A 16,940-nucleotide genomic window follows, 5' to 3' on the forward strand; every position below is an offset into this window, starting at 1 on the left:
GAGGAATTTAACAGAAAATATGGAACTGTTTGTTCACTAACAAATTATAAGAACGTATTAAGTAGCATCTCTGATGTCCTGTTTTTTTGTCAGTTAAAAACAATTTATCTAATTTCTCTATTCTAAGACTCCACAAGATTCAAATGGAGTTATTGAGGAATTGAAGGGTGGCTACTCTCAAATATATAAGTAAGGAAAATAATACACAGAGACGTAGTTCTTGCTGCTAGGCCATAGACGAGCCGGAGATTTATTACACCCACGGAATCAGTTTCGTCAGTTCAACACGTAAAATCTTCCATACCAAAAATCTCCCTTCAGTCTCAAATTCAACAGTCTTTATACTCTCAAGTCTCCACGAGTGTTCATTGGAAGGTTTCAACCAATGGAGAAAGGGTGTTGTTTCTGCCAACAGACTCTCAGCTTGCTTCTCTCCAGTGTTTGTTGGGCGACCTTTAATACGAGTTCAAATAAGGACATAAGACCTCATGATTTCAACAGACCTAATCATCTGCTCCTTCTCAGAACTACCAAACAGACCAATTTGTTAATGCTATCCGTCGAGACCGCATTCCTTCCGAGTCCGTCCGTGCACTTTGTACGCAAATGGAGGGAAGGAATTTAGGTCAGTTTGAACTAGAGAACTGCCGAGAATCCCTTCGCAAAAACAACTCCTTAGATGGTATTTCAGCTCCAACAGAGTATGTGGACATTAGAGATAATAAATGCAACAACAGGTTTTTGAACCAGTATTGAATAAACAACATGTACCCATGAAGAACAAAAAGCACAGCTCTTACAAAATTTTAATAAATCTATGAGAGTCAAAATAAGGACAAATTATTTGAAATTTCCAATTCCTACCAAACATAAAGAAATATATTTTAGAATTCTAAATAACATATATCCTTCAAATCAAATCTTGAGAGATTTAATTTTAATGTAGAGAATTGTGTTTTTTGTACAACTCAAGTGGAAACAACTAAACATTTGTTTTATGGATGTAAAGAAGTATCAAACGTATGGGATCAACTTCGTAATTTTGTCTTCTAAAACAATAAATTTGGATTTTGTTTCTTTACTAAATATTCAATTCAGCTTATCCATTAAAGAAAAAAATCTGAAATTCTTAGTCAATGTCCTGATTGTTACAAAATATATCCATAAATGGTGATATGCAAAATGCTCTCAAAAATGAGCTTTTTTAAAAGTTGTCTAAAGATGAGTATTATAAACGCAGTAAAATTGAGTTAATGGAAGATTTTTAGATGGTAGCCCCCTAACATGTCTCTACTTTTTTAATCTCTATTATTTAATTATTTTCTTTTTATTATTTCTGTTAACTTAGTTAACAGAAATAACTGTTAAGCCTATGATTCCAAAGGCTTTTCTTGAGCCTTTGGAATCAATGTGAGTTGTGATTTTTGATATTTGTCTAATGTTTTCTTTTGACATGTTGTTGTGAGTTTTGCCATTGTTATTCTTGTATACTAATAAAAAAATAATGATTCACAAGTTTTTATTTCAAAACCAAAGGTAGTCCATACCATTTAGAAAAAATGAAATACATATTTCAAGTAAAAATGTACATATCACAAAGCAGATAAACAATTATTCCAATTGTAAAAAAAATCTAGAAGCATATCTAATATCGCCACATGTTGTAGTTTATATATATATTTGATTCAACCAAGTGCCACATAAATGTATTCATGAAATTCTTCACTAAAGCATGAAAAGTTGGCATGTTATTCATAAATATTTGACTTGCAGATGTTCATTGTGGAGATCTAAGTATTCTGAAATCGTCCTGATTGGCTACTTTGCAAAAGTAAGTCAGTGGCATGTTAAGTAACAGAGTTTCAATATATCTACTTCCAAAACAGTTGAAGTGGTTTTGAATATTCTAAATATACCTCAACAAACTTTATACATTTGCACAATAAAAAAAATCCATAAATGGGCAACCAAAAATAGTTGAGGGTCCAATGTATTTTGCAAAGTGAATAAAAGGTTTAGTATTTATTACAGTAAATTTGACTAATGACTGTTTCATGTGGAAATTCAGTTTACCAACATTAAAGAACACATTTTTCTCCATATTTCACGTGAAAAACCCAGCTCCTGAATGTGGGTTCTAATGAGAATAATTAAGTGACCAATTTTAAAGAAACATTTTTTCACAGGTTTGGCTTCAAAGCGGTCCCTGACCTCTATGGGTTTTCATGTGAATTATCAAATTATTCTTTTGATAGAAGCTTTTTTCACAAGACTGGCATAAAAAACGTTTCTCACCTGTATGACTTTTCTTGTGACGATTTAAATTACTAATTCGTGAGAAACTTTTTCCGCATGACTGGCATGAAAAAGGCCTCTCCCCTGTATGAATTCTCTTGTGGTCTTTTAAACTACCAATTTGAGAAAAACTCTTTCCACATAGCTGGCATGAAAAAGGTTTCTCTCCTGTATGAATTCTCTTGTGGTCTTTTAAACTACCAATTTTAGAAAATCTCTTTCCACATATCTGGCATGAAAAAGGTTTCTCACCAGTATGAATTCTCTTGTGGACATTTAAAGTACACATTTGAAAGAAACTCTTTCCACATGTTTCACATGAAAAAGGTCTCTCACCAGTATGGGTTCTGTAATGGATTTTCAAGCTACACCGCTGTATGTAACATCTCCCACAAATGTCACATTTGAAAGGTCTTTTCTTTGTGCCAGTATCAGACTGACTCTCTGACACTGAGCAGCTGCTTCCTTCCTGATCTTTGCTCTCAATCACTGGAGAATTATGAAGGGAAAGCTGCTCTGTTCTTGTCTCTTCTTCATTCATATCATCTTTCTGAAGAGTAGAAGTCTCAATCAAAGCAACAAACAACTGGTCCTGTCCAGTTGGTAAATGTTCTGGTGGCTGCTGTTCATGTTGAAGCACCAAAGAATCTAATTCCTCTTTTCTTACATATGTTAGTGGATATTCTATTTCCTCATGCTTAAACAGTGTAGGTTCTGGTTCCTTCTCTTCTTTTTTAATCCATTTAGGTTCTGGTTCCATCGGTTCCTCTTCAGTCCACTGATGTTCTGCTTCTTTCTGGTCCTGACTGGACCTACTTGCCAGGCTCCAGACTTGATGGATGGCAGAATCTTCCTCCTCATTGGAGACACTTGGTTGTTGGATGTCTGTGGGGAAAAAAAGGATGACATCATTAATATAATTTAATTGATGACCATCTCATGGATCAGCCTAGTTTTCCCAGAAGATTCTGGTCTATAGGGTTAATCGGTTAATCTAAAATTACCTTGTAGTGTTGAACTAAAAAGCAGGTAAAGTGTTCTCTTTACCTGCTAATACCCACAGCTAATTTATAGCTGTGGGAAAAATGTTCAAAAGATTTTAATACAGAAATACAGATTCATTCAATTTTTTATTTAGAATGTATTCAAACAGTGAAAAACTCAACCAACATTAAGACAATACGTTTTGTTTTTAATCTCACTCATAACCTCACATTTTAAAGTTGATCAGACTGTGTTGGCCTTTAATCAGTAAACCATGGCTTTCTGGATTGTAAATGTGATGAGGCACAAAGATTTGCTTCATTAAGCCATTCCTCAAACAAAAAGACAAGAGAGAATTTTCCTAAGGCAGATGTGTTGATGTTCAAAAGGAAGCGGATGCAAGAGAAGATTGAAAAGTCCAGCCTAAAATTGAAACCAATTCATTATTTCTCGGACTGTGCATTTTGTTACACTGAATGTGTGAGGGATGATGCTGAATGAGTTTTTCTCAACACCACACACGGAGGAGGATGAGGGAGCAGGTCAACACATTTCCAGATCTCTGTAAGAGAACAGCTACGAGGAACATCCTGGAGTCATCAGGTCTCCATAGTAACTGTAATGGATAGTGAATCATTTAAATCAAGTTGCCTAAATTATTCAAATTTGTAGGCTATTATTGTAAATTATTTAAAGGATGTTGCAGATTGTTTAATAATATTTGTTTTGATTAGCACTGGTGGTTGGTATTTTGTTTCAATTGTATTTGCACTTTGTAAAGTTTTTTTTTTTCACTATGTACCTCACGGGCTGCCGTAGCTAAATGAGGGCAGGCCCTATAAAAGCTGGCAGAATTATTGTACCAATGAATGACTTGAACAAACTGTCAAAAGTGCTTGCCGCTTTTTTGTTGTTGTTGTTTGTGTGTTGCAAGTTTATGTTTATATTCTAATATTTGTATATCTGTTTAGTTTTCACGGTAACTAAGGTGACTGAGGTAATCAAGGTGATTACGGTGACTGATGGTCCACATCAAAGAAAAATAAACAAACCTTGAAAATCACCTGTCGAGACCGCGTAAATTAATTCAAGTGCTGGGGAGCTGCTCCAGCAACCATCAGACATTATGAAAACTGGATGTTTGGGAGAGACACAAAGAATCATTTCCCATCATCCAAGTTGGAAACACCTGATCCATTTAACTTGAACATGTCCCACAGAACAAATCTGCAGCGACAGAGATATTTTATTAAACATTTCATTTGAGAAATGTACATTTGCAGAAAACCATTTGCATCTTTCTATGACCGTTTGCCAGTGTCCCTGTAGAATTGGTCTGGGCCCCAGAACTGAAGGGATAAAACTGAATTATTATTATTATTTATAATAAATAACTGGTGTAGGATCACAACTTTGCTCTGCTAAATCAGGGCAGCTCCAGACCTGCAAGTGGCTCTGTGGCTAACTTAATATAAGAAACAATATTGCCCTTATTTGTTTCATTCCTTTCCATGTCTGTATGCAAAAAGAACAGAGCTGCGCCTGCTCGTCTCCTTCATAATACTCTCCACTGCTTTTATTTACACAATCATGTATGAGGTTATAAATGAAGAATTTACACGTTGTATTCCAAATTTCCAGTACTAACACCTGGAGATATTAATGAATGACTCGTAAACACGTTTGTGCTAGCCTCTGTAGCATCAGAGCTACCAGCTACATCAGTTCCCGTTCAGCAGCAGCTGGAGCTGCAGCAACTATCGCCGCTGACGGATCTCTGTGCTATGAAAACATCAGCACCTTTATCCAGACCTACCAGAACTTTGTCTCTGCAGCTCCGAACCGACTCTGTGTAGCTTAATTTCTGGTTTCCAGTCGATCCCCATCATTCTGCGCTGAGCATCGAGCTCTTCCTCGTAGCAAATGATGGTTTTTTCAACTTCTGTGAAGATTTCTTGAGCAGCAGCAGTTAGTCGCTCTCTGATAAACTCTCTGAGATGCTGAACTGAAGACATGGTTGCTGAAATATTAGCCGAGTTGGGACAATGCAACACCTACCTAGCTAAGCCCGTGCAGGCCATAGACAGGCTTCCTCTTCTTTGATATTTTTGGCGGTTGGCAAAGAAGGAAAATGGTGCAATACCGCCCCCTACTGGACTGGAGTGTGGACAGGCGATAAACGGGGAAACAATTTCGTATTAATTCACAAGTTTTCAGAAAAGATTATGGTTTTATGTTGTTTTTAGATTTCCGCAAAGCATTTGATTATGTGGAACATCAATTTATTCACACGTTGAGACATTTTGGATTTGGAAATATTTTCTTAGTATGTTCACCATGTTAAACACCAACATTAACAGCTGTGTGTCTCTGCCTCAGGGTACATGCCCCAGATTCAAAGTAGAAAGAGGAATCAGACATGGTTGCAGTATTTCGCCTCTATTATTTATTGTAGTCACAGAATTACTAACATTAACAATTAAAAACTAATATAGAAGGTTTGGAAATTAATAATCATTAGCCAATTTGCAGATGATACGACCCTCTTCCTAAAAAATAAAGAACAAATTCCTCTAACTCTAAGGGAAATATAGTTGTTCTCTCAAGCCCCAGGGCTGCAGCTAAATATAAATAAATGTGAAATTATGAGTATCCATAATTGTTCTGATTCTTCAATTTCCAATATTCCAGTTAAAAGTGAAATTAAGTATATAAATAACATATATCCTTCAAATCAATTCTTGAGAGATTTAATTTTAATGTAGAGAATTGTGGTTTTTGTACAACTCAAGTGGAAACAACTAAACATTTGTTCTATGGATGTGAAGAAGTATCAAACGTATGGGATCAACTTCGTAATTTTCTGTCTTCTAACAATAAATTTGGATTTTGTTTTTTTACTAAATATTCAATTTTCTTGAGCCTTTGGAAACAATGTGAGTTGTGATTTTTGATATTTGTCTAATGTTTTCTTTTGACATGTTGTTGTGAGTTTTGCCATTGTTATTCTTGTATACTAATAAAAAAATAATGATTCACAAGTTTTTATTTCAAAACCAAAGGTAGTCCATACCATTTAGAAAAAATGAAATACATATTTCAAGTAAAAATGTACATATCACAAAGCAGATAAACAATTATTCCAATTGTAAAAAAAATCTAGAAGCATATCTAATATCGCCACATGTTGTAGTTTATATATATATTTGATTCAACCAAGTGCCACATAAATGTATACATGAAATTCTTCAGTAAAGCATGAAAAGTTGGCATGTTACTCATAAACATTTGACTTGCAGATGTTCATTGTGGAGATCTAAGTATTCTGAAATCGTCCTGATTGGCTACTTTGCAAAAGTAAGTCAGTGGCATGTTAAGTAACAGAGTTTCAATATATCTACTTCCAAAACAGTTGAAGTGATTTTGAATATTCGAAATATACCTCAACAAACTTCATACATTTGCACAATAAAAAAAAATCGATAAATGGGCAACCAAAAATAGTTGAGGGTCCAATGTATTTTGCAAAGTGAACAAAAGGTTTAATATTTATTACAGTAAATCTGACTAATGACTGTTTCATGTGGAAATTCAGTTTACCAACATTAAAGAACACATTTTTCTCCATATTTCATGTGAAAAACCCAGCTCCTGAATGTGGGTTCTAATGAGAATAATTAAGTGACTAATTTTAAAGAAACATTTTTTCACAGATTTGGCTTGAAAGCGGTCCCTGACCTCTATGGGTTTTCATGTGAATAATCAAATTATCCTTTTGATAGAAGCTTTTTTCACAAGACTGGCATAAAAAACGTTTCTCACCTGTATGACTTCTCTTGTGACAATTTAAATTACTAATTCGTGAGAAACTTTTTCCGCATGACTGGCATGAAAAAGGCCTCTCCCCTGTATGAATTCTCTTGTGGTCCTTTAAATTACCAATTCGAGAAAATCTCTTTCCACATATCTGGCATGAAAAAGGTTTCTCTCCTGTATGAATTCTCTTGTGGACATTTAAAGTACTAATTTGAAAGAAACTCTTTCCACATGTTTCACATGAAAAAGGTCTTTCACCAGTGTGGGTTCTGCAATGGATTTTTAAGCTCCACCGTTTTGTGTAACGTTTCCCACAAATGTCACATTTGAAAGGTCTTTTCTTTGTGCCAGTATCAGACTGACTGTCTGACACAGAGCAGCTGCTTCCTTCCTGATCTTTGCTCTCAACCACTGGAGAATTATGAAGGGAAAGCTGCTCTGTTCTTGTCTCTTCTTCATTCATATCTTCCTGAAGAGTAGAAGTCTCTATCGAAGCAACAAACAACTGGTCCTGTCCAGTTGGTAAATGTTCTGGTGACAGCTGTTCATGTTGAAGCTCTGAAAAATCTAGTTCCTCTTTTCTTACATATGTTAGTGGATATTCAATTTCCTCATATTTAAATAGTGCAAGTTCTGATTCCTCCTCTTCTTTTTTAATCCATTTAGTTTCTGGTTCCATCCGTTTCTCTTCAGTCCACTGATGTTCTGCTTCTTTCTGGTCCTGACTGGACCTACTTGTCAGGCTACAGACTTGTTGGATGGCAGAATCTTCCTCCTCATTTGAGACACTTGGCTGTTGGAGGTCTGTGGGAAAAAAGAATGACATCATTAATATTAGAAGTGTGCCGATCGTTCGGTCACCGATCACAATCGGGCCGATTTCCGTGAAAAAGTGTATGATCTGTGATCATTGGCTCTTGTTGCCAATACCGATCACCTGCATCTCATTTCTCAGCCTGCCTGTGCAGCTGGTCTCCTCTTTCCTTCACTCTGCGCAACCGTGCAGCAACAAATCCTAAGCGATGTGGAACTATAACGCACTGAGTGAATGGGGAAGTTTGATTGTTGCGGCGGAAAATTAAAGCATGTGGGCTGAAGCAGGTCAAAATGCATCAACACGACGAATATAATATGGAATAAAACCAATGCCATACTTGATGGAGTTTGGCTACATCGAGGCTCACTGCAGTAAAAAAGACATATGTAGGATCAGATAGCAGGTAAAGCAGCGCACAGCTACAAACACTCACCCGGATTAGCATGACGGTCAGAAAGCTAAACAAATAACCCGCAAAATTATTTAAGTCTTCGAGCTGCGATGTAAGACGCTGGTTCTGCTCTCGCTGTTGAACCGCTGCTACGCTACAGGTAGTAATATTTCTGGAGCCGCTGCTGCTCCACCTGGTAGTGACTCTCAGACTGAACCTCTGCTTAAAGCTGCAGCATCTAACTTAAAAAAAATACATTTTACATACGTATTAAAACTTTCGCTGTCCTAACATGAGACAGATAATCTAAAAAAATAAATCGATCTCCTCCCTGTTCTGCATAATTACTCCGCTCAGTCAGAAACAGCCACTCAGAACTAGCAGTAATCAGCTAGCCGCCATGCTATCAGGAAGTTTTCATTCAGTAACTCAGGATTGTTTATTGTAATGGATCCTGTATTTGCCTTTGAATGTTAAATTTTATACTTGAGTTTTTTGGAAATGTTGAGAGGTTTTATTTTGACTCTTTGCATTATTTAGCCTCTTCAGAGCCTCCATGTGTCATCAGTCTGTTAAAGATAGTATTACCGATAGCAGTACAATTTGCACAATGCCTGTTTTGTTTAGTTTTCTTCTTGAAAAAAGTTATTAAAAACAAGTTTTTGTCTAAATTAAGGTGAATTCATGGTTCCTTTTTCCACATAATATAACCAGTAGTGCTTATGATAAAAAAAAAAAAATGTGATCGGTATCGGCGATCGTCCCTCGGGGGGTGATCGGTATCGGTATCAGAAGAAAAAAACCTGATTGGCACATCCCTAATTAATATAATTTAATTGATGACCATCTCATGGATCAGCCTAGTTTTCCCTGCAGATTCTGGTCTATAGGGTTAATCGGTTAATCTAAAATTAGATTGTAGTGTACATTAAGTACAATACGTTAAGACAATACGTTTTGTTTTTAATCTCACTCGTAACCTCACATTTTCAAGTTGATCAGACTGTAGGCCTTTAATCAGTAAACCCTGGCTTTCTGGAGTATAAAGGTGACGAGACACAGAGACGTGTTCATTAAACCATTAGATAAAACTATTATTATTATTTACCAAAACCAACTGGTGTTTTAGACCGATTTATATATATATATATTTTTTTTTTTACCTTCAATAAATTAAAATGAAGATGTAGCACTTTAGCTGAAAATAGGATCACAGCTTTGCTCTGCTACATCAGGGGTGTTCAACCTGCAGCTTCAGACCTGCAAGCGGCTCTGTGGCTCACTTAATATAAGAAACAATATTGCCCTTATTTGTTTCATTCCGTTGTTCCATGTCCCTATAAAAAAACACAGCTGCGTCTCCTTCATAATACTCTCCACTGCTTTTATTTACACAATTATGTATGAGGTTATAAATGAAGAATTTACACGTTGTATTCCAAATTTCCAGTACTAACACCTGGAGATATTAATGAATGACTCGTAAACACGTTTGTGCTAGCCTCTGTAGCATCAGAGCTACCAGCTACATCAGTTCCTGTTCAGCAGCAGCTGGAGCTGCAGCAACTATCGCCGCTGACGGATCTCTGTGCTATGAAAACATCAGCACCTTTATCCAGACCTACCAGAACTTTGTCTCTGCAGCTCCGAACCGACTCTGTGTAGCTTAATTTCTGGTTTCCAGTCGATCCCCATCATTCTGCGCTGAGCATCGAGCTCTTCCTCGTAGCAAATGATGGTTTTTTCAACCTCTGTGAAGATTTCTTGAGCAGCAGCAGCTAGTCGCTCTCTGATAAACTCTCTGAGATGCTGAACTGAAGACATCGTTGCCTAGTTTAGTCCATTCAGGCGCCTTCTTCTTTAATGTTATTTGGCAGTTGGCAAACAAGGAAAATGTTGCAATACCGCCCCCAACTGGACTGGAGTGTGGACAGCGGCTGAACAAGGAGGGAAATACTTCTTGGTTTTACTGGCGGTTGGCAACAAACGTTTAGTAGCATTACCGCCACCTACTGGTGTCAAGCGTGGTTCGTGACGGTCTTCACACTATCTATACTTGTATACATATAAACACAAACACACACACATATACATATATACTGCTAATAAAAATAAAGGGAACACTTAAACAACACAATATAGGGAACTGTCCACATAGGAACCAACACTGATTGACCCGACGAGGGTCCCCGTTGTCAATCAGTGTTGCTTCCTAAGTGGACAGTTTGATTTCACAGAAGTTTGATTTACTTGGAGTTATATTGTGTTGTTTAAGTGTTCCCTTTATTTTTTTGAGCAGTGTATAAATACTTGTATATATTGTCTATTTATTATACATTTACAAACACACCTACTAGCTATAATCAAATTCTATGAAATACTTATTTTTTTCTTTAAAAAAAATTATAACTATTTGTATATATTTACCCAAATTATTCCTCAAAATATCTAATAAATTAATATTTTGCTTAATACTTTCAAACTCCCTCCTCATATATCTTTTCTTTTTCATATTTATGACATTCAAGTATAACATGCTATGTTGTTTCATATTTTCCAGTGATCACATTTGCCAGGATTTTTTTTTTATTTCAAAAAGCATCCAAATCTCAACCTTGTCACTCTTTCCTCCTTTCCATTTCTTCTTTCTCCTACTACTTTGTTTTTTTCTTCATCCCATCTTTTTGCCATTTGCTCATAAGCTTTTGTTAAACAATACAATTTACCTCATATTTACTTTTAACTGTAAAGCTAATAGGATTTTCAATTGCTCTTTTTGCCATTTTGTGTGCTCGAATCAACACAAATATAACTATCAAAACCCACATTTTGTATTCTGAATTATGAATGAAATATTTCAGATAAAATGTCCATCCTACTGTCTGAATATTTTAAACTTAATAATGCAGAGCTTGAATCTGAACAAATTGTTTTTTATGGTTTTATGTCTTCTATCCATTGTAAAGCTAATAATATTGCCAACATTTCTCCAGTGTATACTGATAATCTTGTTTTTCTATTTTTATATTGAATTCTGGTTCTACAAAAGCCATTCCTATTTTTCTAGTTATTTTTGATGCATCTGTGTAGATTGGAATATATTGATAACTGTTTAAATATAATTGTACTGAATAATTATCTATGGTGTAACATTTATCTTGTTTCTTTTCCATTATTGACATATCTACTACTGCTCTGGTAGAATCCATGGTAGTTGCATTATTGATATTGGTGTTTGACTAATTTCTAAACTATTCATTTGAAATCATTTTGTTTTCAATTATCCATCCAAAACCCCTCATATTTTTTTTAATGTCCCAAGTTGGATGATCAAAGCTATTGCCTTGTAAATTTAACCAAGAACTTATTTCTAATTTTGTTCTCCTTAAATCTAACAGCATTTCTCCCATTTCTCTTTATAATGATGCTGTTGGTGTGGTTTTAAATGCTCCGGTACATAATCTTAAAGCCTGATATTGAATAATTTGTCTAATTTAACCAGATGTGTTTTGGTTGAAATACAACTTTGTATTATTCATAAGTCTTTATTTCTAGACAAAAAGTAGTCTGTGATATTTAAAATAAAATACACAAATCATTACGTAAAAAAAAAAAAAACACGACAAAGCAGATAAACAATTATTCCAAGAGAGCTTGAACAAGTGGCTGGGGAGATGGAAGTCTGGGCCTCCATTCTTAAGCTGCTACTCATGTGACCCGACTCCGGATGAGTGAGTACGTGTGTGTGTGTGTGTGAGAGTGAGAGTGAGAGAGTGAGAGAGAGAGAGGAAGGAAGGAAGAAAGGAAAGGATTTTTTTTCAAAAGTTGGGCTTCAAAACGGCACCTGACCTTTATGGGTTTTCATGTGAATGATCAAATTATCCTTTCGATAGAAGCTTTTCTCACAAGACTGTCATGAAAAAAGCTTCTTACCTGTATGAATTTTCTTGTGACGATTTAAATACCTAACTTGAGAGAAAAACTTTCCGCATGACTGGCATGAGAAAGGCCTCTCACCTGTATGAACTCTCTTGTGCAACCTGAAATCACCAATTAGAGAAAATCTCTTTCCACATATCTGGCATAAAAAAGGTTTCTCACCTGTATGAATTATCTTGTGACGATTTAAAATACTCATTTGACAGAAACTCTTTCCACATATCTGGCACAAAAAAGGTTTCTCTCCTGTATGAATTCTCTTGTGGACCTTTAAATTACAACTTTGAAAGAAACTTTTTCCACATAACTGACATGAATAAGGTCTCTCACCAGTGTGAGTTCTGTGATGGATTTTCAAGTTGCACTGTTGTGTGTAACATCTCCCACAAATGTCACATTTGAAAGGTCTTTTCTTTGTGCCAGTATCAGACTGACTCTCTGACACAGAGCAGCTGCTTTCTTCCTGATTTTTGCTCTCAACCATTGGAGAATTGTGAAGGGAAATCTGCTCTGTTCTTGTCTCTTCTTCATTCATATTTTCCTGATGAGTAGAAGTCTCAATCGAAGCAATAAACTGCTTCTGGACAAGCTGCTCTCCCTTCTGACTGCTGCAGAGGTCCTTCTGGTCCTGTCCAGTTGGTAAATGTTCTGGTGGCTGCTGTTCATGTTGAAGCACCAAAGAATCTAGCTCCTCTTTTTTTACGTACATTAGTGGATATTCTATTTCCTCATGTTTGAAAAGTGTAGATTCTGGTTTCTCCTCTTCTTTTTTAATCCATTTTGGTTCTGTTTCCATCTGTTCCTCTTCAGTCCACTGATGTTCTGCTTCTTTCTGGTCCTGACTGGACCTACTTGCCAGGCTCCAGACTTGTTGAATGGCAGGAGCTTCCTCCTCATTGGAGACACTTGGTTGTTGGAGGTCTGTGGGAACAAGAAATGACATCATTAATATAATTTAATTGATGACCATCTCTTGGATCAGCCTAGTTTTCCCTGCAGATTCTGGTCTGTAGGCATCATGCGATTCATCAAAAATTAGCTTGTAGAGTTTAACTGAAAAGCAAGTAAAGTGTCCTCCACACTAATTTGGAGCTGTTGCAAAAATGTTCAGAAGATTTTAATCCAGAAGTACAGTTTCATTCAGATTTTTTATTTACAATATATTCATACAGTGAAGAACTCAACCTACATTAAGACAATATGTTTTGTTTTTAATCTCACTTGTGACATCACATTTTAAAGTTGATCAGATTGAAAAAAACAGCTGAAAAGTTACTGAGTTTATCAACTACAGTAGCAATTTCGCTCCAACTCCTCTCTTGGTCATTTTTGTTGATATTCTTTGCACGGAATGTTGAATAAACATTAAGGTTGTTTCTACACATCATCTCTGATGTCCGTTACACTCTGGGTTGTGCCATCAGCTCTTTGGGATTCCCCTCATGTCTTCCCCTCAGAAAGCATGGAGAGGAATCCACGCTTTCCGATTGGTTACCTGTCACATCTGTGTTCTCACTCCCTGGCGAGGAAAACCCGTATATCGGAGCGGCCACAAGGTTCTACGACTGGACCCGATCATTCTAACACAACATGCTACAGGATGATCGGCTACAAAATCGCAAGCGACAATGTTAGAATGTTTAACATCTGTTAAGAAAATAAATATAAAATATGCTAGTTGTAAAAACATAACCATATGTTCAATATTAGATCAAATTAAGTTTTAAAGAAGAAAATTTATTCTAAATTATATCCATTGCTCAATTAGTGTAATCCCTTATGTAGGACATTTCTATTGAAACATTATACACAAAGTTGAATTAAAATAATTTAGCTTGTAGTTTCTACTGGAACATTGTCGACTAGATTTAAATTAACTTAGCTAAGGACTGTCCACTAATTTGAATACAGCAGAGAAGAGAAACACGCCCTTCCTTTAAAAGTATAGGACCCAGAACCTTAACTTCACATCGCTCACTGGTTAACCGTGATGCTGTCTCTGGGGAAAGGTGCGTCGGTGAAATGGTTCCCCGTAAGATTGTCTTTGTGTGCGGAAGTCTGTGGAGTAAGGTAAATATTGAATTGGATGCTGGTTTGTGATTTTATTATGAGTTTTGTCAGCTTCATTAGTTGTTCGTCTAATAAATGTTCTTATGAAAGGACTTGGAAAGCGTTTGTCTTTGTGGCTCAGAAGAAACGATGACAACATCAAGGAATCCGGGCAGAAGTGAGAATAAAAATGAGTCAAAAGATTTTAATTGTTCTTCTGATTTAAAATGAACACATCCTAAGATTGTGGTAAGGAGAAAATCGAGGCAAAAAAAAACCGTGTAGTGAACTGGGCTTAAGGGAGGAGTGAACTATTGCATCAGGTGGTCGATATGCCCATGTTCTCCATCTAAACCTAGTGATTATTGAAGGGCAATATAGTATACAGACTTCATATTCTCTACTCTTTTGGTTTAATGAAGTTATTTCCAATTTGGTTATATGTTATATTTTATCCGCAGGGTGGCTGGGCTCTCCCTTAAAGATAGGGTGAGAAGCTCGGTCATCTGGGAGGGACTCAAAGTAGAGCCGCTGCTCCTCCACGTCGAGAGGAGCCAGTTGAGGTGGTTCGGTCATCTGGTCAGGATGCCTCCTGGACGCCTCCCTAGTGAGGTGTTCCGGGTACGTCCCACCGGGAGGAGACCTCGGGGAAGATCCAGGACACGCTGGAGGGATTACGTCTCTCGGCTGGCCTGGGAACGCCTTGGGATTCCTGGAGGAGCTGGAAGAAGTGGCTGGGGAGAGGGAAGTCTGGGCCTTCCTTCTGAAGCTGCTACCCCCGCGATCCGACCCCGGATGAAGCGGAAGAAAATGGATGGATGGCAATAACCTTTCAAACAATTAATCGCTCAGCTAAATTTGTTATCGTGACAGGCCTTCTGTGCTGACATAAAAAAAATAACAGCTAATCCTGCGTCTCCTTCATAATACTATCCACTGCTCTCATTTACACAATCACGTATGACATTATAAAAGAAGAATTTACATGTTGTATTCCATATTTCCAGCACTAATAACTCGAGATATTTAGTCAGTGGGCTTGGCTCATAAACACGTTTGTGTTAGCCTCTGTAGCATCAGAGCTACCAGCTAAACCAGTTCCAATTCAGCCCCGTTTACCAGCAGCAGGAGCTGCAGCAACTATGGCCGTTGACGGATCTCTGTTGTGAAAACATCAGCACCTTTATCCAGACCTACCAGAACTTTGTCTCTGCAGCTCCAAATCGACTCTGTGAAGCTTAATTTCTGGTTTCCAGTCGATCCCCATCATTCTGCGCTGAGCATCGAGCTCTTCCTCGTAGCAAATGATGGTTTTTTCAACCTCTGTGAAGATTTCTTGAGCAGCAGCAGTTAGTCGCTCTCTGATAAACTCTCTGAGATGCTGAACTGAAGACATGGTTGCTGAAATATTATCAGAGATGGGACAATGCAACAGCTATCTAGCTTAGCCCGTGCAGGCCATAAACAGGCTTCCTTCCTCTTCTTGATATTTTTGGCGGTTGGCAAAGAAGGAAAATGGTGCAATACCGCCCCCTACTGGACTGGAGTGTGGACGGCGATAAACAGGAAATAATTTCATATTAATTCACAAGTTTTTAGAAAAGATGATGGTTTTATGTTGTTTTTAGATTTCCGCAAAGCATTTGATTATGTGGAACATCAACACGTTGAGACATTTTGGATTTGGAAATAGTTTTCTTAGTATGTTCACCATGTTAAACACCAACATTAACAGCTGTGTGTCTCTGCCTCAGGGCACATGCCCCAGATTCAAAGTAGAAAGAGGAATCAGACATGGTTGCAGTATTTCGCCTCTATTATTTATTGTAGTCACAGAATTACTAACATTAACAATTAAAAACTCTAATATAGAAGGTTTGGAAATTAATAATTATTAGCCAATTTGCAGATGATACAAAAAATCTTCCTAAAAAATAAAGAACAAATTCCTCTAACTCTAAGGGAAATATAGTTGTTCTCTCAAGCCTTATGGCTGCAGCTAAAGATAAATAAATGTGAAATTATGAGTATCCATAACTGTTCTGATTCTTCAATTTCCAATATTCCAGTTAAAAATGAAATTAAGTATTTAGGAATGTGGATTCCTAAATATCAAGCTACCAGCGTAAGAAAAAATTTACAAGACAACATTGATAAATGTGGCAAAACCTTAAATAATTGGCTTCAGATAGACTTCTTGATGTTTGGTAGAACATTATTAACAAAATATTCATCCTTATCCAGGCAGACATATCCTGCATATTTATTAATTTCCCTCCAAATCACTTAAAACAGAATAACAGAATAAATTTTTACTTTATTTGGAAAAACAAACACCATTATATATGAAAAAGATTTGATAAAAAAAATGAGGAAGGTGGCATTAAGGCAATCGATTTTGAAATTATGAAGCGTCATTCATATTTCAGAAAGTTGGAGGTATTTAGTTTTTATTGAAATGTGATTTTGAATTATCTAAACTCCCCCTACAACTCTCTGCCTTATATCAACAGGTTTTGTTACAGTGGAAGTTGATGTTCAAACTCGACTTCAGCCCCCATAATGTCCCACTGTGGAACAACAGAGACATTCTATGTGGTAGAAAATCTATATTCATGAAAAATTGGTGGAATAAACAAATCTGGTCAA

The 16,940-nt window shown here is 36.6% G+C and overlaps 3 protein-coding genes across 3 annotated transcripts; all 3 read right to left on the bottom strand.

Annotated features, from left to right (window-relative positions):
* Window positions 1–217: 217 nt before the first annotated feature.
* LOC145547956 (uncharacterized) lies at window positions 218–5,587 on the bottom strand. The gene is made up of 2 exons (XM_081598207.1): window positions 5,096–5,587; window positions 218–3,180 (listed from the first exon to the last, which is right to left on the bottom strand). Exons 1-2 carry the CDS (start codon window positions 5,292–5,294, stop codon window positions 2,195–2,197), a joined length of 1,185 nt encoding a protein of 394 aa, XP_081454333.1. The 5' UTR covers window positions 5,295–5,587; the 3' UTR covers window positions 218–2,194.
* A 720-nt stretch (window positions 5,588–6,307) lies between these two features.
* Window positions 6,308–11,694, bottom strand: LOC145547958 (uncharacterized). The gene is made up of 2 exons (XM_081598211.1): window positions 9,929–11,694; window positions 6,308–7,899 (listed from the first exon to the last, which is right to left on the bottom strand). The coding sequence occupies exons 1-2, from the start codon at window positions 10,125–10,127 to the stop codon at window positions 6,971–6,973; spliced, it is 1,128 nt and encodes a 375-aa protein (XP_081454337.1). The 5' UTR covers window positions 10,128–11,694; the 3' UTR covers window positions 6,308–6,970.
* A 134-nt stretch (window positions 11,695–11,828) lies between these two features.
* Window positions 11,829–15,789, bottom strand: LOC108167076 (uncharacterized). The gene is made up of 2 exons (XM_081598209.1): window positions 15,489–15,789; window positions 11,829–13,163 (listed from the first exon to the last, which is right to left on the bottom strand). Exons 1-2 carry the CDS (start codon window positions 15,685–15,687, stop codon window positions 12,217–12,219), a joined length of 1,146 nt encoding a protein of 381 aa, XP_081454335.1. The 5' UTR covers window positions 15,688–15,789; the 3' UTR covers window positions 11,829–12,216.
* Between the last annotated feature and the right edge of the window lie 1,151 nt (window positions 15,790–16,940).

This window comes from Poecilia reticulata, chromosome 17 (assembly GCF_904066995.2).
Source record: "Poecilia reticulata chromosome 17, P_reticulata-male-v2, whole genome shotgun sequence".
Classification (NCBI taxonomy): Eukaryota; Metazoa; Chordata; class Actinopteri; order Cyprinodontiformes; family Poeciliidae; genus Poecilia; species Poecilia reticulata.